We start from the raw sequence: 25,187 nt of genomic DNA, 5'->3' as shown, positions 1-25,187 counted from the left end.
AAACTTTTTTTAACTGCAGCACAGTTTAAGCAACCAGTATCAGACAATTTAGAAACAGCAGATGGAGTAAGTGGGTCAGGAACCATACCCAGAGCCCTTGGTCAACATTACACTGTTTACATAGTTTAACTAAAACTATCAAAATGATCACACTCTGTAAATTGTGGTAGGAATTTACTGACCATATTCCTTCTGGGGTTCGGTTATTTCCTTCCCCATTACCTCCATGACCCGGGCGAGGAGTCAGCATCTCTCTCTCATGTTGAAGATGCTTCTCCTTTTCTTTGGCCTCCAAATGCCACAGTGTCTTATTTTCTTTGGCCTCCACACACCATAGTCTCTCTGATGATTCTAGTTCCAAAAGTTTGGCCTCCAGTTTAAGTCTCTAACTGCAGATGGATTTTTAAGTCCTCCGAGGAAAAGTTTAACTGTCCTGTTTCTTAGAGCTCTACATCCTCAATGCCAAACTGGTTGTCTTCCTGGTTTCTGGTCTGTGCTGCAGCAGTGATTATGGCGGAAATCATTTCCCCTTTAGTCAGGTTGGCATGCACCAGTCTTTTGGCTTGGTTTGGCTTGCCACATCTCAGCCAACTGATTCCTTGTGAGCTTGCCATAATCCTCCGCTGACATCCTTGCCTGACTGACTAAGCTAACAAAAAGTAAATAAATAAAACTATTGTGATATGAAACACTGAATGTCTACTTTGTGGCTGCTTGAGAGTACAGCTTTTTTAGTCACAACTGCTATCCCGCAACTGTTCAGCAATATGTGACGTCCCCACACTCGGCCAGTAATCAAGGAGCCTGAATCCTCACCACTGACAATGGAGTGGGACATGCACTTGGAATACAAATGGATACACTCAGTGTTTCCAGATGCAGACCCCTCTGCATCAAGCATAATTTCCCTTAAGACGACACAGGGCACACACTCAGCCTGGGTTCTGAGTGTCTCTATCTGCCTCTACTCAGGTCCCCAGTAAGGCTCCCCCACTGGCACTGTGAAACCAGTGCTTTGTGTCCCTACCCCAAGCAGCAAACACACTCTGAGATTTAATTTTCACACACACAAACACACACACACACAAACACCTGGGAAAGGCTGGCACAGACTACCAACTCTGCCCAGAATACAAGACAGATTCACTGCCACCAGTCAGTTACTGTAAGTCTCTTGATGGACAGTGTCACTCATCTTGGTTTACAATTGAAGATGAACAGGCGGGCTAGTTTGTTTATATGCTTTATTACATAGAAACACACCAGGATGGATAGCAGCAATACAAAATATAAAACTGATTAACTGACAGACTATACAAACATGCATGCTTACATCTCAACACCTTACTACAAAATGGCAGTCAGGCTCGCACGTCCTTACTATTTATACCCCATGGAAAGCTTCTTAAAGATATATATACATAAAAAAAAAAATAAGCTCGGGTGTCTGAAGTCGCTCTCAAACAACTTTAATGTTTCACAACACACGATTGCTGATAGGTTAAGCGCTTTTGTCACAAAGTGACATCATCAGAACCTAGAACAGCAATACTACACTCAATACGTACTTAAAAAGGCACCAATATTGTACACCCCTCCAACATTTAAAGCAAAACAAATCCCACTAAAAAATACCATGTAATGAATAAATAAGTAATCAACAGTGAATAAATAAATAAATAAAAATTAAATCTGCCCCTCAAAGCTGTTAGAAACCAGCACTCAGCAATTGTTAGCTCTCCTTTTCAATTCAATATAGATGGAAATTGTATCATTTAGACCAGGGAAACTGGTAGCATCAAAATGTAGCTGCCAAAACATCTCTTGCTGCAATAAATGATTCATCCAATCCCTGGGAAATGCTCCAAGTTTAATCTGTTCTAACACTAAAAACTTGAAGCTCTTAAAACCAGGGCAAACACTTGAATGCCTTGCTAAATCACTTTTATTGTCGTTCTTTCTAATGCTGTAGACGAGCTGGTAAATCCTTTTATTTAAAGAATAGTCTTGCCAATATAGAAAGCCAAGCATGTAATGCACAATGCTAGGTACACCGCTCTTTCAGAATCACAACTGTATTTGCCACCGTGTCCTATGCCATTCAATCTAGATAGCCAAACACCCCCAAGTGAAGTACATATGAATGAACATTGATTACAGAAACCACATTTCCTTGTGACAGGTGGCTCAGAACTCTCAGCAACTGGCATTTCCCACAAGGATTTAATGTTCCTTTTGTTCTTAAAAGTAAAGGTAGGAACAGCCGAAAAATGTTTATTAATATCCGCGTTGCTCAATAGCAAATATCAATTCCTGTGGATAATACTTTGAATATCCCCGGCATCCAGGGAATAATGTAGAATCATTTTATTTCTACAATCTGGTGTACTCTTGTTGACAACAAATTGGTCGAGGCTGAATTGAATAATCGGGGAATAACGGTCCGTCCTGTGAGAACAAACTTCCTCTTGTAGTTTCTCAAGCAGAGTCGGTGGGGGGGTACCCTCTGTAAAGAAACATGTCCTTTCGAAGTTCAAAATGCTTCAAGCAATTGCTGTCGTCAGATGTTAGCCTTTAAATTCTGATTAACTGACTTTTAAACAACCCTTTCTTTTCATGGAAGGGGTTGCAGCTGTCAAAAGTCAGAAAAGCATTACAAAAAGTGGGTTTTTGAAAAATTTATGTCCCAAAGCCACTGGTGGGCAGCTTTGAAATTTTAATATTAAAATAATAAAATTTTTCGTCCCCAGTGGTGTATGTGAACTCAAGAAATGTAGTACTATTTGCTAGTGTCTCAACAAAATCAATAAATTCATCTTTTGAACCATCCCAGATGATCAACAGATTGTCCAGGTATCTGAAATAATCCCTACATTTCTTGTATTCGGGACATTTAAAAACAATATCCAACTCCCACCACAGCAACACTGCATTACCAAACAAAGGGGTGCAGGCCGCACCCATGGCGACACCTGAAATTTGTTTAAAAAACTCGCCGCCAAAGGACAAAAAGTTGTTGGAAAGGACGGTTTCCATATACTCCACCACTAGCTGCACCCCCACAGAATGTAATCCACCAAATCTAGTCACCACTTGGCCAAACCAGTCCAAGCCAATGTCCTGGGGAATAATGGCGAACAAACTTTTAATATCACATGTTGCAAAAAGAAATGAGCCACCAGACTCCACCTTTCTTAGCTTGTCAATAAGATCCCATGAATCTTTAACAATGTGAGAAAAAGGAAGTAATAACTTTTTCAACTTAAAATCAATGTACTTGGCCAAAGGTTCTGTAATCAAACCACACGTAAACATGACTGTATGCAGTGCTGGATCAGCCATAGAGAAATGAACCTTGGGGATTCCAAAAATCTTAGAAATCACAGGATGTTCAACCCTCAAATAATCATATAAACTGAGGAATATGTTCAAACACCAACAGTTCATACAGAGCAATCTTAATAGCATGGTGGGCAATGTTAATTTCATTAACAGACACCACCGTGTATACATTAGTGTCATTCAAAAGTATATATAAATTCCCAGAGCAATCATGGGTATCCATGATAAAAAGTCTTCCACCTTTGTCAAGTTTCATGCATCTAATGCTACTGTCCTTGATAAACCCATTTAATAATGCCCTGTCACTGGGAGTTATGCTGAAAAACATTTTCTTCTTTTGATTACTAGTCAAAACCTCCCAAATGTCTCTCTCACATATCTTCTTAAAAATACTTAGGGCAGAATTAAGGGGGAGATTTGCCACACTCTTCTTCTTGGGGCCAACCACACCACTAGTGAAGGATGTTTGATCATCCATAATGAGGCCAAAATTAAGCTTCTGTGTGAAGAATCAAGTAAAGTGTCCTTAATGGAAGCTTTACAAGCTGGGATGAAATTAAACCCCTTTAAAAAAACTTTATGATGTTCAGGGCCCACATTTAACTTGGTGTAGTTATACATTTTAAAGTAAAAAAAAGAAGTAAGAGAAACAGTATCCCAGTCCAAAATTGGTGTTCCCAAGCCAGAATAATCCAAGTTATCACCTTCAAATAGCACTAACCAGGTGTTCGTGCAGTCCTCTTGTTCATTTTCTTCCTTTTCGATCGGAAATTTGACCCGCCTTTTTGGGGTTGATTCTTGTTGTTTCCCTTGTCTAAAAGTCTTGCTGAATGCCTCAGGGAAATATCACACATTGGGGTCACTGGTTCTGTTGAGATTACTGGACAGGGCCTCTAAAGTGTCTGTACTGGACCCACCAGTGGGAACAGGATACACTGTGTGGTTCTTATAATCTGACTCATCACATAAGCTTACGATCATTGCTGGCCTTAGACTGAATTAATTTGTTCTCAACCATACAAAAAACATTGTTAAACCGGTCCCTCTGTCTTGGAAAATCCAAATCATTCACAATAGAATCTATTAATCTGGAAATAATGTCCTTCAACTTGGCCATCCGCCTCTCATTATCCTTTAATTAACAAAAGGGTTAATGCCAAGCCCATCCAATCAAACAGGTCTACCAATTCCGAATGAAAAGGTGAATTAGGCTCAACATCCTGCAGGAATTTCCAAAGATGTAGTCCTTTTGGAACCTGTTGTCTCCTGACACACTCTATCAGGAAACTGTTGTCAAGTTGGAGTGTTTAATATTTAAATAAACTACTCTCCAACACCGATATTTGTTCTTTTAAATTCTAAAAAGTGCCGTCCTGGTGTTGAATATATTATCTGGCAGCTCCAATCTCTCTGTTGTCCAGCCAACTGAACACCTGGCTCTTGGAAGCAAAATCCTCCTTATTGTCAGAAACAAGTGAGGTGGAATAATTTCCAAAGAGTTGGTAGCCACGGTACCCTAGTCCTCTTTTGCTTACAATTACAGTCCATGTTAACTGTACCACCACTGCTGTGCACGTTGTTGTAATTAACCACAGCTTGAGTCAAAAGTTGAATTAAAGCTCTAAGGTCACCGGTTTCGATAGAACGAGGGGAATTACTCAACAAAACCGGAGAGTTCAAATCAGACATACCCAGTAAGAATGCATAAACCAAAATAATAATAATAAAAATATTGCACGCTTAAAAGGACAAATGCTAAAACCATACCAAAAAAAAAAAAACCACGTTCGGGAGTCTATGTTGCTCTCAAACAACTTTAATGTTTCGCAACACACGATTGCTGATAGGTTAAGCGCTTTCGTCACATCATCAGAACCTACAACAGCAATACTACACTCAATATGTACTGAAAAAGGCGTCAATATTGTATACTCCCTCCAACATTTAAAGCAAAACAAATCCCATTAAAAATACCGTGGGATGAATAAATAAGTAATCAACAGTGAATAAATGAATAAATAAAAAGTAAATTAGACCCTCAAAGTTGTTAGAATCCAGCACTCAGCAATTGTTAGCTCTCCATTTCAATTCAATATAGAAGCAATTGTTAGCTCTCCATTTCAATTCAATATAGAAGGAAATTGTATCATTTAGACCAGGGAAACAGGTATAGATATACATACATACTGATCTACATCCTCCCTCATTAATGAATTGCCCACAATAAAATAACATTTGAAAAAGACATGCAATTGTACAGACAATAGGAAACAGTCACAGTCCTTATGTTCAAGTTGCCATGTATTTGGAACATGGTCTGGAAATGCAACCTCATCTAGTGATATAGCAATCAGAACAGTCTATATTATGAGATCGAAAAACCCTTTACGCGAATACCTAAACAATGACCCCTATACCGCGAAAATCCCGAACGCACTAAACTGCAAAAAATAAAATATCAAACTATCATAGTCGGCCAACCCCACCACCCACTGCATATTACCTACCCAAACAAAATAAATAAACCACATACATACACTAAACAAACCCTACTTCTAACCTAAAGTAAAGCACCAAAACCCTACTTTAACCCTACACTAAACCCCATATACACAACTAACTATGCACTATCCTTAACCCCTCCCTAACTCTAAGGTCCGTAACTACTGCACACGTCCCCTACAGACACACCCAAACAAAATAAATAATCCACATACATACATTTAACAAAACCCTACTTCCAGCACTACACTAAACCCCACATACACATCTATGCACTATCCTTAACCCCTCCCTAACCCTAAGGTCCGTAACTACGGCACACTTCTCCTACAGACATACACCCAAACAAAATAAATAATACACTTACATACACTTAAAAAAACCCTACATCTAACACTACACTAAATCTTACATACATTACCTATCTATGTACTTACCTTAACCCAAATTCTAACCCTAAAGTCCTATCTATCGCACACTTACCTTAAGGAGCTCTACCGCAGACGGGCCAACCAAAACAAATCAACATTCCGGAATTCGTGGTTTTGGACAATCGAGGTTCCTGTACATCGCACAATACGGGTCAACGTATTCGTATTCGCGTAAATGGGTTTTCGATCTCGTAATAGGAACCCCAATCAGAACTGGGATTAGCAACAGGGACAGTCATTGGTGAACAAAGAGTTTCGGAAATCTTCTTAGGAATAGGGATATTTACTGGAACATCCTTTGGAACTGGAATACTGAATATTCAGTCTGAGATTTACAGTCTTTCCCGCAGGTATGATACTGTAGTACAGGCTCAGACACCGGGAACAAATGTTTCCAATTCCGCCTAAACTCTACTCCTTGTGATTCCACAATGTATGACCTTGGCTCTGGACAACCTTTTCACGACTTCAATCCGATCAAAACCTTTGGACGTCTGCATCCTCACTATTTCCCCTTCTCATAATGGATTGAGCAATTTGCTGGTCTTATAATAGGACTTCTGGGATAACCGCTTCTTCAACAGATGGGCTTTCACTGAGCTGTTCTTGACGCACGGAATCAATAGATTACTGCTAATTGGTAATGTGGTTCTGATTTCTCTCGACTCGACAGAAGTCTCTGTGGAGGTGAACAAAGATGTTTATCACGAGGAATATTTTTGAGATTCAGGAAAACATCACTACTGTCTATTTTCAACTTCTCTAGTAATTGTTTCATACTTTGAACTGCATGATCTGCTAAACCATTTGAATGTGCATACTTGGGGCTACTCGTAACATGAGTAAAGTCCCACTCTTTTGAACTGCTGGCTTGTAAACCGTGTACCACTGTCAGAAATAACTTTGTGCGGACTACCATGGACTGCAAAATGATGCTTCATATTACTAATGACAGTACTTAACACTAGATTAGGAAACAGGCCAATCTTGAACCAATTTGAATAAGAGTCTACTAACACCAAGTAATGTTGACCATTCCACTAGAAAATGTCTGTAGCTACTGTCGACCAAGGCAGTTCAGGAATCTGGTTTAGCTGAAGTGGTTCTTTTTGTTGATGTGGCATAGTACTAGTATATACAGAACAAGATGAAAGTGCTCTCTCAATGTCCCTTAACACAGAAGGCCAAATTACTAGACCTCTTACCCTTCTTTTGGTAGAATCTGCTCCTGGGTGGCCATGATGCAAAACAGTAATATACTCTTGTTGCAAGGACTTTGGAACAATCACTTTTGGACCATTCATGATGATACCACTGTCAGACAGAATCTCATCTATGCAAGGAAAATACGATTGCAGGTCAACTGGTAAGCATGATTGTTTTGATGGCCATCCTTGACTGATAAAAGTGGTTGAGCTTCTGAAGAAATGGATCTGAGGCTGCATGACTTTTAAGCTCATAAAGACATGTGGAAGAAAAATTTCTCACTTCCATGACTTAAAAAATCAAGTTTCTCATGTTCATGCTGTTTAGTGGTATTTCTGGGCGATCTGGATAATATATCAGCACAATAAAGAAGTTTGCCTTTTGTGTAGACGAGATTAAAATTATACTTTTGCAATTTCAACATCATACGTTGTAATCTGGTAGAGCTGTAGCATAGGCTTTCTCAAAATAGTGACTAGAGGTTGGTGATCTGTTTCAATCTGGATAGGTCTACCATAAATATAATCATGGAACTTCGAACATGCAAGCACAGTTGCCAAGAGTTCTTTCTCTTATTGAGCATACTGGATTTCAGTTTGGGTAAAAATTCTGGATGCACAGGCTACTGGTCTACCCTCTTGAAGAATGACTGCACAGAGGCCAAACTTCGAAGCATCACAAGAAAGAGTAACTAGTTTGTGAACATCATAATAGCTGAGAGTTGGTGGACTGGCAATTCTCTGTTTCAGGACATCAAATGCTCTTTGGTGTTGTTCTGACCAGGACCAGGATACATCTATGCGTGTCAACTCTCTCAGTGGTGCTGAAAGTTGGCTCAAGTCTGAAATGAATTTACCTAGGTAGTTAACCATGCAAAGAAAACGTTGCAGGACTTGAACATTCCCTGGAGCTGGCATCTCAAGAATTGCTGTTTCCTTGGAAGGAATAAATGACCAACATAAGTAACTTCTTGTAGCCTGAATTTACACTTCTGAGGATTTAGCTTAGATTCACTTCACATGCTATTTCCAGAACTTTCTTGAGGTTTCTGTTATGCTCAGCTTCACCATCACCTCCTACATGGATATCATCTACTATAACAGCACATGAAAAAACAGAAACAAATTTGTTTCATGGTACGTTGAAAGACTTCACTGGCAGAATGTATCCCAAATGTCATTCTCAAAAATCTGTACCTGCCAAAAGGAGTACTGAAAGGGGTTTGCAATAAAGATTTTCAGTCAAGCAAAATTTGCCAAAATGAACTTTTTGCATCCAAGACAGAAAAAAACAGTGGCATTTGGCATAAGAGCAGCAACCTCGACTGTACACCTTGGATGATAAGGTTGTTTTAGTGCTTTGTTCAAATCTCATGGATCAATACCATATTCTCAGCTTTTCTTAAGAGCTACTACCATGGAAGGTACCAGTTTAGTAGGGGTCATATCTCTCAACCTCTTAGAGCAAGAAATCTGGAAAAGCCATAAATAAAAGTCTGACAAAGGCCCAAAAATAGGGACAATTTTTAAATATTGCTCTTACAAACTTAGAAAGTTGACAGAATAACAGGTTTTGCATTGGCATAACTTTCCTGAAGGGTATAAAGTCTGAAACTCAAATGTCTCTCTATTTTCTAACTTCAATATTTAATGATTTACCACTAATTTGCCAGAAAACCACAAGTTTATGAAAAATGGACCAAAATATGTGGCAAAAATCTGTACAATTGAGAGGTATGGTAGGGGTAAAAGAACCTACTGGGCAAATTACACCTTGCTGCACCATTTTGTCTAACTTGGCTTTGACTCTGTTCTGCATAGCAACTGGAACTTTCCAGGCTGGTCTGACAACTGGACTAACCTCAGGGACTAACCTCAGGGTCTAACTTCATGGAGTATACAACTGGGAGTTTGCCTAGTTTGTCTTCAAAAAGATCAGCATAGGTAGAAAACAAAAAAAAAATTAGAACAGTTGTCTTTTAAGCTTATATGGTGGACTTCCTTATTAAATGAAAGCAGGTCCATTTTCAAACCGTCTCTGAAGCCTAATGATGACTATACGTGCCTTTTGACTACGTGAAATTGCAAGTCATAGCTGTTCCCAGGAGAATGACAAGAAAGCACTACTGAATCTTCAGTCTAAATTTCTTCACCACCATAAGCAACAGGCTTCACACACTTTGCCAAATCAAGCTTCTCACCAGCACGTACTCTAGTAAAAACTTCTGCTGACATAAAGTTGCACTTTGATCCTGCACCAACTTTGAGCTCCATGGGTCTCCCATTAATCCGAACAGTATAAAATACTTCATTGTTTGCCTGTAAATCTACTGCACTGACTTAAGCACAGACACACCATCAACACAAAAAGTAAGGTCACAGGTTTCTAAATGATCCACTTGTCTCTTTGAATGTTCACTTTTTAATAAAATAATGTGCCTCTTGATTTACAAAATCTTGGGAAATGATTACTTTTTAGATCTGTGGCATTGCTGACCAAATGCTAAGCACTTTTCTCTTTTACATACATAATTACCACCACAATTACAGCAGTTGACTATGAGGCTAGGTGAGGGTAAATGCTTTGAGTTTGCTGGCTCACCCTTGTGCTTTACTGAGACTGTGCATACTCTGGAATTTGTTAGAAAGCTACAGAGTTTCCCAGTGACTGCTGCAGGACTCACAGTTGCTGCCACGTGCTGTGGTCTGTTTCTTTTAACCACGTGCTGTATACTATCAACATTAGCTTTAGAAGATACTGGGAGCATGCATTTCTCATTTGTAAGCATATTTTTGTGATATCCTGTATGCGCATATATCTGACAAATCTCAATGCCCTTATTCAAAGTTAAATCACTGTCACGAAACAAAAAACTTTCTCACAGCATCATCTTTAATGCCACAGACAAGTCTGTTTTTTATCAACTCATCCTTTAAATCACCAAATCTGCACATTTTAGCTTTGTTTCTCAAATCAGTTATATATGCTGCAAAAGTTTCACAAGGCTTTTGATCTCTTGTGTAAAATAAGTGCCTTTTCACTGTAATATTCCTTTAGGGTTACACATTTCTCTAAATTTATGTTTTAAGCACTTGGGGTCTTCCCTTGATTCAGCTGGTAACACTGATGGTTTCCCTCCTTTCCTGCAAAGACAGCAAACGCATACACAAATGAACGCTCTGCTTCTATGGCTTCTGAACCAGCTAAATTATTATGGTCATCTTTACCAGAAAATGCAGCTTTTATGAAAATATCATACTCTTTCTCAAAAACTCTGTAATTCTCTGCAATATTATTATCAAAGACAAGTGGATCTGGTCTTCAAAATCTTTCTGCCATGCCTACAAACTATAGTAAAACACAATACAATCCTGACCCACTTGTAATTATATATGAACATGCACACACAACAGGTACTTGTAATAACATTCAAATGCACAATTTTTTTGAAATACTGTACTTTGCGAAATATGCTTTGAAATGGCTGTATTTTGTGAGATAACTGTACTTTAATACTGCACAAGCTTGTGACCACTTTGTATACCTTGGATATATTGAACAGCTTTAATTAATGTAAAAAAGTAGTTCTTAGTGAAAAAATTAGGTTGTTTTCCTTATTTTATACATTTGTTGCAATTCAGACATTATTTTAAACATTACCATAACTATTTCAAATACATTCATCAATATGTCACACTTTCAGACATTTCATTTAATTACAAATTAATTCTGAGCATTTTGAGTGCTTTGTTTTATATTTTCTGAATACAAAATCATTTAAGTTTTAATACCTGAAATTAATTTCTGACCTTTCTTTGAGAGTTACATATGCAGTAGGGATGATCCATAACTCTATATTCCCCCAACATTAACTGAGTGCCTCTCAGTCTTGATTCTGGATCCCATTCTGACACCATGTCGCTTGTCTGGGTTTACAATTGAAGATAAACAGGGGAGGTAGTTTGTCTACATGCTTTACTACATAGAAACACATCATGATGGCTAGCAGCAATACAAAATATAAACAAACTGATTGACAGACTACACAGACATGCATATTTACATCTCAACAGCCTACTACAAAATGACAGGCTTACACGTGCTCAGTATTTATACACATGTGCAAGCCTATGGAAAGCTTCTTAAAGGTATACATACAGATTTGATCCACAGACAGGCTCATACAAATAAAGAAAAACAATCTCTAAACTAAGATTCCCTATATTCCTGATTGAACCTAGGAGAATTACGACTCCCTAATAACTTACTTGATTGAGCAAGGCACAATGAGAAATGCATGAGCAGTCTTTCTAGTTAGGTTCCCTAAAACACAATACTCAGATTACTCCCTATAAAATACAATATCCAAGAGGGCTTGCAGAATGACCTCATATGGTCATCTGATTCTAGGTTCTTACTGTATCCTCCTTTGAAGCTGAGACAGGAATTTAGCATAGACAGCTACAATACACATTTACATGTTTATGGCAATGCCTGGGGCTTCCCCTCTTTTTACTGAGCTAATGAACAAAGGCTTCTTCCTGCCCCACCATCTCCTGTCCTATTCAGCACTGTGGGGTGCCATTTTCATGGTTTAACAGCTAATTTATATCTCCCTTATTTTTCTTAAGGTATGCTAGCTGGTTAACTTCTGCTGTCCCAGTATCCTCTACCAAAACATATACATTTAATTCAGTTACAATAGTACAGGTACATTTCTCGTCATTCCAGCAGGGTGCACTATTAATACATTTTAACACAGGCAAACATCACAAATACAATTTCAGCAAAAGCATCTGTACACAGTTTGATATACAAATGACACTGAATTATTTACAAAATTCCAGCTAGATGTACTGGCGCAAGTCATACATCCACTGCCCTACTTCTCCTGGCATGGCTGACAGTACCTACTATCATCACCTGTGATCAACCCAAGTTAACCATGTGTAAATCCTCAATATACCCACACCCACTCATTGGTTATTGTTTAAATATACCATTAGCCTAGGTAAATACTTCAATATTAAGAAACAGAACTGCGTAAACTTTTTTTTCCCTCAGAACAATCTAGGAGGAGACTGACTAAAGGTTGTATCTTTTACCCAGGAAACAGGTCTCTCACTCTGTCTTGCCCACTCTGTCTTGCCCAAAGGAACCTCTGGAGAACTCCTATTCCCCCACCCAAAAAAATGGTTATCCCATACCCAGAATGGTCAGTGGAACAGTCGTTGAGGACATGGCTGACCCCAAGTCCAAGGTGACAGTATGAGCTAAACCAGAGGTATCCGGGGAAACCAGTGAGTGGCTTGAGGAACCACTACTGGCCATTACAGAGTCACCCACCAATGACAGAGGCACACAGCAAGTCTCATGGAAAAGGCAAATGCTCCTAGGAATTTTTTTTTCTTTTGTTAGGGTGTAGCAGGAGGAGAAGGAATAATAGGGCCGGTAAAGGAATCTATGTTTCAGCAGAGAGAGAGCCTATTAACTGGTAACAGTTGCTGATAGGCATCAGTTCAAGACAAGTATCTATTCAAGTGTAGAAAAACACTTCATGCACATACGTTGCCCCACAATTGACAAAAGTATTGCCTAATGGTACATGTTAATTACTTTACAGCAGAAGACCACCTTTCTTAAAACATGTAACTGCAGATAAACACAGAAGGTAAGTTGTCAGAAAGTGTACATAAGCAGCCCATACACACATACACACTTACAGTAGCCAACAATGGCCTCATTATTCCACAAGTCATACAGAAACAAAGCCTTAACTGCCAGTAATAAACAGAAAATAATTTTGCCACTAAGTGTAACTACAGCAAGGTAAGTTATCTCAAAATGTGCACAAGCAACACACACGCTTTCCAAGACCAACAACAGTCTTACTAAACAGAAAGATTAAAAAACTTCATATATATATATATATATATATATATATATATATATATATATATATATACACACACATACATACACACACACACATATATACAGTGCGTATGTGTGAATATATGCACAAGCACACAGATGCATCTGTGTGTGTGTATGTGTGTGTATATATATATATATATATACATACACACACACACACACACACACACACACACACACACACACACACATACGCACACACACATATATCTAGATATATAACATTTATGTTGCTCTTTAGTCCCTGCAAAATTGAGCAACTCCTTTCTCTAGAAAGTGAAAGTACAGAAAAGTAGGGAAGATAAGTTGTCAGAACTGTACAGAAGCACCACAAAGAATTACTCTGTATAATGACAATAATCAAAAGTATAAAATAAGAAGTTATGTTCCTACCATAACGTTCCATGTTAGTTGTCTTCTCTCGCCTTCTTTCTTGCTTGATGGGTTCGGAGCCGATCCTCGGCTCCGACTCCGCACTTGCTTTAGCTCGAGAACTCCTTTTACCAGCTCGAGGCAGCCCCATATCCCATGATGCAAGGCAGTAAGTACCCAGATCTCGTTTGTTGACAAAGGGCAATAACACCAAGCAAAAAATACTTCCCAAAGGAAGAAGAAACTTACAGATGGAAAAAAAGGACCAGGTCTGAATGGTTCTTAGTATAATAGTTTCTTATACAAGGTCTGTCCAGGCCAGGGGGAAGGAGGGAGGGTCGCAAGAAAGAAGGCGAGAGAAGACAACTAACATGGAACGTTATGGTAGGAACATAACTTAATGTTAAGTTGTCAATCTCGCCTTCATTCTTGCTTGATGGGACCGCGTCCCTAGCACCTCTATCCTGGGTGGCTCAATGGAACAAACTCTTGAGGACTGTAGAGCCAAAACTGGCTCTGTCCCTGGAGGCCAAATCCAATTTGTAATGGGAAACAAAAGTGTGAGGAGTGGCCCAAGTGGCCGCACAAATAGTGTCCAAAGGAAGTCTAGCTTGAAAAGCTGTAGAAGTAGCTAAACTCCTAGTTGAATGTGCTTTAGGTTTTGAGCACAGCTGTTTTCCCCTGAGTGTATAAATTTCAGTGATGACCAAGAAAGCCATCTGGATAAAGTCACTTTAGAAACAGGAAGGCCTTTTTATTATCCGCATAGGAAACAAAAGTTGATCAGATTTTCTAATTTTTTGTTCTATCCAAATAATATCTAAGTTGACGGTGGACGTCAAGATACTGTAGCTTTTGTTCAGCTCTATCTGAATAGTTAGGAAAAAAAACAGGGAGATCAATGGATTGATTCAGATTGTTCTTTGAAGCGACTTTAGGTAAAAAGGATGGATTAGTTCTCAAAGATACTCTGTCTTTGTGAAAAATCAAATAGGGGGTCGAACCAAGAGCATGAAGTTCAGACACCCTCCTGGCAGATGTAATAGCCACTAGGAATAAAGTTTTCCAAGAAAGATATTTCAGGGAACAAGAAACAGCTGGCTCAAGGGGAAGAATCAAGGATGTCAGCACTAAATTTAGATCCCACTGAGGAGGAGGATTCCTGATTGGAGGCTTTAGTAGGAAAATTCCTTTCAAGAAGGCCCTACAGAGCCTATGGGACATAATATTATGATCTGCTATCCCGACATGAAAATTAGAAATAGCAGCCAATTGAACTCTGACTGTGGAAGAAGAGGAGCCTGCATGAAAAATCTCTGCTAAGAAGTCCAAAACTGCCTGAACAGGGGCAGTAAAAGGATCAATATTTTGGGATTTAGCCCAATAAGAGAAACTTTTCCATTTGCTTGTGTAAATCCTCCTGGTAGAGGATTTTAGTGAAGCTACTATGATGTCTCTAACTGGGTTAGAGATCAAAGGAAGCCTGGCTAAGAAAGGAAGTGGAGCAACCATGCTGTGAGGTTGAGAGAAGGGATTGACCGGTGCAGCTGACCGGATTGGTGAATCAGTAGATCTGGCACTGGGTCCAGATGCCACGGCTGCACCAAAAGGTGATGATGGAGGAACGGGAACCAAACTTGTCGAGGCCAGTAAGGGGCAATGAGAATCAATTTGGCTCTCAAAACGGTAGCTTTCTGGATCACCTGAGGGATCAGAGGAAATGGAGGGAAGGCATAAAGAAGTCCCTGGGGCCAATCCTGGGTCAGAGCGTCGCTGGGGGGATGGCCTGATAGAGGGAAGAGGCTGAAGAAGTCTGGACATTTGCTGTTTTGGGGAGTAGCAAAAAGATCGCAACATGGACGACCCCATTCCAGAAAAATCTCTTCCGCTATAGATTGCTTGAGAGACCACTCGTGAGGCATGAGGATAGCTTTGCTCAATCTGTCCGCTATGATGTTGGTTTTCCCAGGGATATGCGTTGCTACCAGAAACCGATGAGAGGAGATCGCCCATTGCCAAAGTCTGAGCTTCTCGACACAAGGGGTAGGACTTGGTTCCGCCCTGTTTGTTGATATACCACACTACAGACATGTTGTCTGTGTGGACTGCAATTGTCCCTACGGAAGAAAGTCGTTGAGGGCTTGCAACGTTAAAAGCACTGCTCTCATCTCCAGGACATTTATGTGCAGATGGTACTCGAGCGGTTGCCACGCCCCATGAACCATCCTGCCCTGATAATGACCCCCACCCGATCAGGGAGGCATCCGTGGTGACAGTGGCTATCGGGACGGGGTACAAAGCACCTGCCTTGGTGAACCTGAGACGATGTGATCCACCAAGCAAGATGCTGTTTGCATGTCTGTGTCACCAGAATCTGGTGACGCATTGGGAGTTGCTGGTATGACCACTGTGTGAACAGCATCCACTGAAGGAGGCGCATGTAGAATCGAGCCAGGGGAAGAAGAGTAATGGCCGCAGCCATGAGACCTAATACCTTTAGAACCATCCTGGCCTGTACTTTCTTGCTGGCCAGAATGATCCTGACATGAGTCTGAATGTCTGAAACTCTTTGTTCTGTAAGGGTAGCTGACATCCGAACAGTGTTTAAGTTTGCCTATGAAGGTAATAGACTGGCAGGGCGATAAGGATGACTTTTCAAGTTGATTGAGATGCCTAAATGAGAACAAAGGTCTATTGTGTAATCCCTGGCTTGTATAAGCTGATGCCTGGTGGTGGCTGACAGGAGCCAGTCGTCGAGATGAAACACCTGGAATCCTTGACGTCTCAGGTGAGCCGTGACCACTGCCATGCATTTGGTGAACACTCTGGGGCTGTAGTGAGACCAAAGGGCAGGGCTCTGAACTGGAAGTGACTGGACCCCAGCCGAAGCGGAGAAATCTCCTGGAGCGTCTGTGAATTTTGATGTGATAGTACGCATCCTGAAGATCTATTGAGCACATCCAGTTGTCCTTCTGTAAGAAGGGCAGAATTGACTGAAGAGTGACCATTCGAATCTTGTCTTCCTGACAGACTTGTTGAGTCTGCTGAGATCCAATATTGGTCTCCAGTCTCCCGTCTTTTGGGGACCAAAAGAACCTTGAGTAGATTCCGGCTCTGAATGGTCTATTGTAACTGGCTGAATGGCTCTTTTTGCAGTAGTTTTGCGATTTCTAACTCTGCAATCTCCCTTAGTCCGGTGGTACATCTGGAAGGGAACTTGAGGGAAGGGACTTTCCTCGAAAGGAATTATGTAACCCTTGGATATGATCGACTGTACCCATCTGTCTTGAGTGAGGGAAAGCCAGGCTTCTGGGTACAGTGATAATCTTCCCGACTGCCTCCAAGGAGGGACAGCCGGGCAACACCTCAGGGATGCTGAAAGGGCTTATCAGAGAGAGGCTCCCTGTTTCCCTGGTTCTTCGGACCCCTCTGCCTCTAGAGCGGCCTGTTGTTGTTACCCCTCTGCCTCTAGGGGTAAACTGACCACGTGAATCGGCGTGACTCCTTGGGATTTACGGAACCACATCTTCCCACCCTTCTGTCCTTTGGGATAAGGCCTAGAAGGGGTGGAAAACGGACTCCAACAGCAGAAAGAGTCTTGCCGTCCTGCTCACACCTGGTCAAGGTTTCCTTCACCTGAGGGCCAAACAAAGCTGACCCATCAAAGGGAGAATTTGTGAAGGACGCCTTAAAGGGATCCAAAAATCACATAGCCGCATCCAGGCTTGGCGTCTAAGAGCCACACCTGTGCTCATGCTCTACTCGCTCCATCCGCAGCATAAGATATTAGCCGCATGGAGGAGTTAGCAATGGAATTGAGGGTTCCTAGCTGCGAAGCAATCTTTTCTTGAGCCCCTGCAGCTGTAGGATCCTGAACTACTTCTCCCAGCTCCTTCAGGATATCTCTGGAGTCTGGTGAAGTGACAAAGACAATTCAGCGAACGCATAGCAAAGGTCGCTGAGGAAAACATCCGCTTGCCGTACCTATCCATGGTCCTAGAGTCCTTATTAGGAGGATGGACGGGCACGGAAGGATCTGCAAGTTCCTTTTTGGTGGCCGCAGCCACCACCATGGCATCAGTGGGGACACCCTTGGTAAGGAATTGTTTGTCACTAGGGGCAGTGATAAATTTAGAAGGCCTCCTAGGGACTGGCTCTACAGAGTCAGGAGCTGCCCACGCCTTCGTGCAATAATCTGCATAAGGGGTCGAAGGCGGAGACACCCAGGAGGTGGAGGGCCGAGATCCAAACGCCTCTAGGTATACTGACTCATCCTCAGAGGGATTGTTGGTGGGCCAGTTTCCCTCTGTTTCAAGTTCTAGGATGTCTGAGAAGGAGACATCCTCAGAGGGGATCTAGGGATCCCTCTGACTCATCAAAGTCAGTATCCAAGTGACAGACTCGGGGAGTCTACATGCTTCCTCTTACAAGTCCTCTTCCTAGGAGGATCTCCCAAACATCAGGAGAATCCTCGGAAGAGGGGAAATTCCCAATGGGGAAACCTGAGGCGGAGGATCTCTGGGTCCTGTAGCAAGAGAAGTGGCAGAGATGTCAACAGGTACTATAGAGGAGGAGCTGCGGGAACAGACTGCTGACTGATACTAGTGGCCAGTACACTCTTCAACACCTCGAATGCTCCTCCCAGGCAGGTCCGAGAGAACTCGCTCCGAAGAGCTAGGAACTCCAGGGACCACCGAAAGGGAAGTCTCCGAGGCAGATGTCGGAGCCGAGCTCACCAAGGCCGAGGCTCCAAGGGGAAGAGCGGGCTCGGACAAGGGTCCGATGCCACTCACCTCGGAGGAGACCATGGAAGCCCGACCACCGAATCCCTCTAAGGAAGAGGAGATAAGAGTAGAGGCTGAAGGAACAGAAGGGGGTATCCGTCCTCCAGCCGTAGCAGTAACCATGCCCGAAGACTCCAACTCCAAGCTCTGGGGTAGAGTTGAAGGAGGAACTGTAACGGGGTGTGGACCAACAGTCGTCTGCTGAGACGGACTGTGTAACATTTGGGCCAGTACCTGTGACTTGAGTAATCTACTGACCACTCTCTCTAGGTCATGATCTGACAACCTGGATGACCTTGAAGATCGGCTCCGATGGCTCCGAAAGAAGAGGGGAAGCGGGAGCCGAAAGTACCGGCCCCAAGGAAGGAGCCCCCGCCCTCTTCCGGGAATGAGCCATCGGAGCCGATACTATAGATCCTGTCGGCGCCGACTTCTCGGAGCCGACAGAACGCCTCAATGTATCGGCTCCAGCCGGAGCCGATACAGCCACAAAGTAACGGTGTCGGAGCCGATCGGAGCCGACACCGATGCCTGTGCCACATGGGTGTCGGAACCGATCGGAGCCGACATCGGTGGACAATACAGATTCGGCACCGATGGCCATCGGTGCCAGCTTTGTCAAGCCAGAATCGGCTCCAGCCGGAGCCGATCTCGACTCAGTAGTCGGAGCCGAGGCCGCAGGCTTAGATACAGAAGCCTGGGCCTTGGCAGGTTTTGTTGATTTTGGTGGAGCCGACTTAGCCGGAGAGCCCTCCGGCTTAAGAAGGCCCCTAAGAATCAACTTGTTCTCTCCTGCAGGACTCTCTGGCTGAAGGAGTGACAAATAGCACAGGAGTCCTGCAGGTGAAGAGGGCCCAGACAATACAGGCAAGAAGTGTGACCGTCTGTCAGAGACATCTTCTGACAGCACGAGTCACACTTCTTAAAACCTGAAACCCTCTCCTTCGACATGGTGCGAAAACACAACACAGACACACCAGTCAAATTAAATTAAACAAAATACCAAGAGGTATTCTATAAAACACCAACACACACACCCTAACAGGGGGGGGATGGGATAGGGAATTGACTAACAAAAAATTAAAAGAGACAGGGAATTTCTGTCAGAAAGGGATAGAAATAAACTTAAACTATCAAAAAATTAGTTTTTTGACTAAAAAGGGGCTTGAAAATCACAAATGTGAACAACTTACCAGGAGCTGGCAAAAAGAAGACCTCCTAAGCGAAGCGGCAAACGAGATCTGGGTACTTACTGCCTTGCATCATGGGATATGGGGCTGCCTCGAGCTGGTAAAAGGAGTTCTCGAGCTAAAGCAAGTGCCGAGTCGGAGCCGAGGATCGGCTCCGAACCCATCAAGCAAGAATGAAGGCGAGATTGACAACTTAACATATATACTTATATAAGTACAGTACAGTATACTTCAATACCACAAAATGTAGGAACTCCTTTCTTGAGAAAGTGTAACTGCTAGAAATATGGAAGGTAAGTTGTCACAAAGTGTACACAAGTACAGCACATACAAGTAACTTCACAGTACACTAAACCCCAAAAATTGCCCAATGCCACTGATAAATAGTGATCACAAGTATAAACTGAATGATTCTGTTAAAATGGAAAACCATTAAAAAGACAGTTTTCTTAAAGTGACTGAAAACCATATTATCCAAAAACAGAAATAAAATATCTATTTTTCTTTGTGTTGAAAGGTTCCTCAATGGAAACTTATTTTGTCAGAAGAGAATGACTGGAATCAACCATTGATCTGGAGAAGTCCAGGGGAGCACTCTCATGGGTGTCAAGAAAGTACTAAAGTAGTTTTATACCCAGGTTGCTGTTTTCTCCTACATGAGTTTGAGCTACAGTAGCCTGGGCACTAGAGTGGAGGGGAACCAGAGAGACATTTGAAGACTGGGCATTTGTTATATCTTGAGCAGGCTTTAACCCATGTGGCCTGGAATACTAAAGCAGTGACACTGATGAACATCTGCATGTATCTATACAAAACAATAGCACATATAAGAAAAAAACAAGTGCAACAGATTTGTATTCGTTTTTTTTTTCAAATTTCTTAACTAAATGCCTTGCTATTTTAAGCCCTTGAAAGAAACCTTTACAGGTTATAAGCAATTTAACACACTCTAATGCACTGTTTACTGCCTTTAAATGGCATTAACTAATGTAATAATAGCACTCTTATTGTACTTCAGATGCTTGAAGAGAGCAATTGTTAGCAATCATTGGATACTTAAAGGAATAGGAAGTGATGTATTTTGAGATCTGAAGGAGGGGAAGCCTCAAAGCACTAATCTCTATTTTTATTTGTTTTATCACGTGTTTTTAATGGCTTGTGTATAAATATATGATAAGCGACATGTTGATCTGCATGGCTGTCTTCAGTGTCCTTTAGATTTATTTTTACCATGCAAGACCTTTAGTTTTTGTTGGTTTGTTCCTCTGTGATATTCCAAACATTTGTGACAAGGCAGCTTAAGCTTTAACCACAGACTACTCCAACACCAACCATTTCTGTACCTCTTTACAAACAGGAAGTACAGTCAATGGGTGTTTTCTTTCCTTTTTACACCACCTCTTTGCCAGCAGGCTGACAAGAACAGAAAAAGCTTAATTTAGGAACAATGTGAGACCACAAAGCAGCTAACAATGGCAGACAAATTCTAAAAGTCGGCTTTCTTCCTGACAAGTAATCTAAGTAAGCTATTCTGCATGCTGCATATATAGCTATATATTTAACAAAACTTTTTCTTCTAGTACTAGCAAAAGTCAGTAAAAAGAAAAAAGAAAAAAAAAATGTACCTGGACATATCCCATTGAAGGTGGTCCAAAGTCACTAAACACTGGTCTGAAGGGGGCAGAGGCCCCAGACATGCTAGGTGAAGGAGATGGGATATTTGTTGCTAGAAGGTAAGAAAAATAGAAAAATTAGACATATACAAAAATCTTAAATGTACTACAGCAAACTACACACAAAGCCAAGTGTCTATCTGTACATATGAGTGTGCATGCGCACACATATATAACTTACCTTCATGTGGTCAAACAGTCATTTTATGCTTTGGAAAGTGGTTGAATGGAAGGTTTATCAAACATGCTTTGTGGGGTGGTAGCATTATCATATAAAGTTAGATGGAAAATGTGTGTGTGTGTGTGTGTGTGTGTGTGTGTGTGTGTGTGTGTGTGTGTGTGTGTGTGTGTGTGTGCAGGGGAGTATGCTTTGGAAAGTGGTTGAATGGAAGGTTTATCAAACATGCTTTGTGGGGTGGTAGCATTATCATATAAAGTTAGATGGAAAATGTGTGTGTGTGTGTGTGTGTGTGTGTGTGTGTGTGTGTGTGTGTGTGTGTGTGTGTGTGTGCAGGGGAGTATGCTTTGGAAAGTGGTTGAATGGAAGGTTTATCAAACATGCTTTGTGGGGTGGTAGCATTATCATATAAAGTTAGATGGAAAATGTGTGTGTGTGTGTGTGTGTGTGTGTAGGGGAGTACAAGATTAAAGTAAGGTCTAGGTAAGAGGTTGATTTAGTCTTGTGGATGTATGGTTTTCTTATGTGGTTTGTGTCAAAGTGTCTTGTGTAGTGGTAGTTTTATGGAAAGGGTTTTCCCAAGGTAAGAAGTAGGACTGGAGTTAGGGCAGCAGGATAAGGGTTAATATACATTAATAAAGTGCAGCGGGGGAGGGGTTACTAAAGACTGTCCACCTTACTAATGCATGCTAACCCTGCCCCTGTCCCTAACCCTAAATCCTACTTTAAAAATAAAAGCTTTCCATAACACTAATACTATTCAGACACATTAGGTTCAACATTACTGACAAGGTTTTTGACCAACTGGAATGTGGAACTGTGTGGTTTCGGTTTTCAATTGTTTTCCCTTGTGTTTTCGATCAGTACTATTTGATTACTTTGTATTTCAACAATAGTGTGCGTGACCATTCAACTTAAACTCATATATTTTATTTTATATTTGTCAAAAAGGGTAAGTGAACTAACTGGTCAAAGAACCCTTTTTAGCCACAACCCAGGCCATATATGGCATATCCAAACATGAAATACAAATCAAAGGATACAGACTACAGTAATGTAGAATAGTAACATAGCCACTATCAAGCACTAGATGCAAAATATTAATGACGATGTACACTGATAATACAACCAATTCCAGACTAGTTTATATATTGACAATTAACAAGAGTACACAAACAGCAGCATTAGAAACATATTGGAGAGCCCTGGACAGTAAATGAAAAACATCCTAAACAAGGTAATAGTTAAAGGACAGCATCCAAAGGGAAGAAATAAATAAATGAAAAATAACAGAAATACTGTAGTGCAACAGTAGAATACATAACTACTGGAGAAAAGTTAAATGAAGAATAATGCAGTTAAATATATAGTGGAAAATAATGTAATGGAAGACTAGAATACAGGGGCACACAAGAGGAGCTGGGAGGAATAGACACACATTTCTAAATATAAACATACATACATATGTAAATACATAATTTATGTCTACAACTTATTTGTTTTGCAGAATTATGCATATAAATATAAGGTGACCAGGTCAACCCTCCAGCAATATCAGAACCGTTGGTTTTACCCTATCACAGAGGACACTGCTATATGAAGTATTGCATATGGTCTATTTGATTCCATTACAGAAATTAGAGTAGTTTGTGATCAATAGTCTTAGCTGAGATCAAACGGAGGAACAGACAGCCACCAACCATGTACTTTGGCACAGTCAAATGACTGCTGCTGCCCACCCATGGGTGGACTGCAGTGCTCTGATAAATGTCAAGGACCTTTGACTTTATGCCCAAAAGCTTGCTGAAAACTGGCCTATTTGTCTGGCTTTGTTCCAATGCTCCCTTGCTGAAGCTTTTGCTGGATGCTGTACAAAACCAGTTAAGGTGCTGGCTCCTCTGCCTTCTAGAAAAGGAGCACTGTACAGATTAGGTCTTAACATTCCTCAGCCATTAGGGTTCTGCCCTGCTTCTGATGTGCAGATGGACTTCCTTACCAAATAACTAGGAACATGAGAAAGAACAATTTATAAAGGTTACTTCATTCCCATGAAAGTCTGAAGTCTGAGCCAGGAATATTGGCAGATAACAATGTTGGATCCTGCAGTTCCAGCAGTTCCCTCCTCTGCACTACACATTACACACACCAGAAGGCTGTTTATGTTAGAAAAGGTTGTGTCCTGGGACAGCAGCATTTCTTTCAGAGGTCTATCTAAAAACCTTGCCAGTGCCTGGTGCATTTCACAGACTCTGAAAACACACTATACGGCTTGTGTGATTAAGTATCTCGTAAGTACAAAGTACATGTCCCAAACCTGACCAGGCTATCAGACACCCTCTGGAGGATGCAATGGGGCTCTGTGGTGTGGAAGCTTTCTTTTAGGACACAGAAGAGGTCAATAGGGGTCTCTGCCCAAACACCTCATTCCTTAAAAATCCAGAAGATACGGTCACTATTCTTGAGGATAGTGGCCATTGTATCAGGGTTTTCCCATACGATCATGCTAGTGTGTCTTGGCATGTCCATTAGGAGAACCACCAAGGAAGAATGTTGTGAGTATCTACAAGTCTTCTGAAGTCTGTGTTAATGTGAAGGGATGGGAACAGCTATTCATTCCTCCACATTGTCTCAGTAGCCCCAGAATCTTCACAAACTTGGGATCACCCCAAGGAGAATCATGGAATTTGTTCTTTCCTCTTCCGCATTTAGCTTCACTACTGGGGGAAACTTCTGGAGAGTGCTGGTGTTTTGTTTTGGCTAAGGCTTTGTGAGGCCTCTTGGAAAGAGGTGAATCTGAAGAGAAAGAGCCCCACTTAGAAAAACACTTGGAGGCAGACCTTATAAGGCCTGAAGACCCTCTAATCTGTTGAGTGGTCTAGCCTGAATGCCCCATTGTCAGAAGCAGATGGTGTAAGCACATTTGTTGGCACTAGAATATTCAAATACAGCTGAACTGAGCACTGAAGAATGCCACAAAACTGTTAACACCAATGATGATAATCACTAGCACTGTAAGCCAGCCCAATATTACAACCATAGATGCTGGCAAGGATGCCAAAACTCCAGGTGCCAACAATGATGCCAATATCACTAGCATGGCAGGTACCAGCAAAGAAAAAGTCTATGTTAAAGCTACAGCAACCTGTGACACTACAGCTGCATAAAGTACTGACACCCCGAAAAGAGCATAAATGTAAATGGCATGGGTACTGGCATCTTGATAACCAAAACAAGCTAAAACAATTCTACATGACTGACAGGCCAGATGAGGCCAATTAAGTTGGCTAAGGAAATTAGGGAAGTCCATAAAAACTCCCTGTGCCTTGGGACAGAAGAGGTGGGAAAGGGGGCATCAGCCAAAATGCAGAGATCTTTGAGTATAATCTTTGGTAGCCTGTTAAGAGTTGATGACAAGCAAGGCAGGAGAAGTGGCAGAACTTGTTGTCTCTAGTCTGGATCTCCCTACTTGAGTGGAAGCAGAAAAACCCTCAACCTAAAAAGGACTTAAGAGTTTCCAGCAAACTGTCAATATTTTTTTACCACAATTTTAGTCACTGTTTCAGCCAATGTAA

The 25,187-nt window shown here is 41.4% G+C and overlaps 1 protein-coding gene across 5 annotated transcripts in view; it reads right to left on the bottom strand.

Moving 5' to 3' along the window:
• CDK2AP2 (cyclin dependent kinase 2 associated protein 2) overlaps positions 1 to 25,187 on the bottom strand; it is a 323,183-nt gene that overhangs the window by 232,983 nt on the left and 65,013 nt on the right. For all 5 annotated transcript variants that reach the window (XM_044084144.1, XM_044084147.1, XM_044084148.1 and 2 more), the window contains exon 2: positions 21,390 to 21,490. In XM_044084144.1, the coding sequence (XP_043940079.1) occupies positions 21,390 to 21,490 (101 nt within the window). The remainder of the gene's footprint in view (positions 1 to 21,389; positions 21,491 to 25,187) is intronic.

The sequence above is a fragment of the Protopterus annectens genome, chromosome 9.part0, assembly GCF_019279795.1.
Source record: "Protopterus annectens isolate FY-2018-M chromosome 9.part0, PAN1.0, whole genome shotgun sequence".
Taxonomy (NCBI): Eukaryota; Metazoa; Chordata; order Ceratodontiformes; family Protopteridae; genus Protopterus; species Protopterus annectens.
The sequence above is the reverse complement of the archived record's forward strand: the minus strand, read 5'-3'. Positions and strand labels throughout refer to the sequence as shown.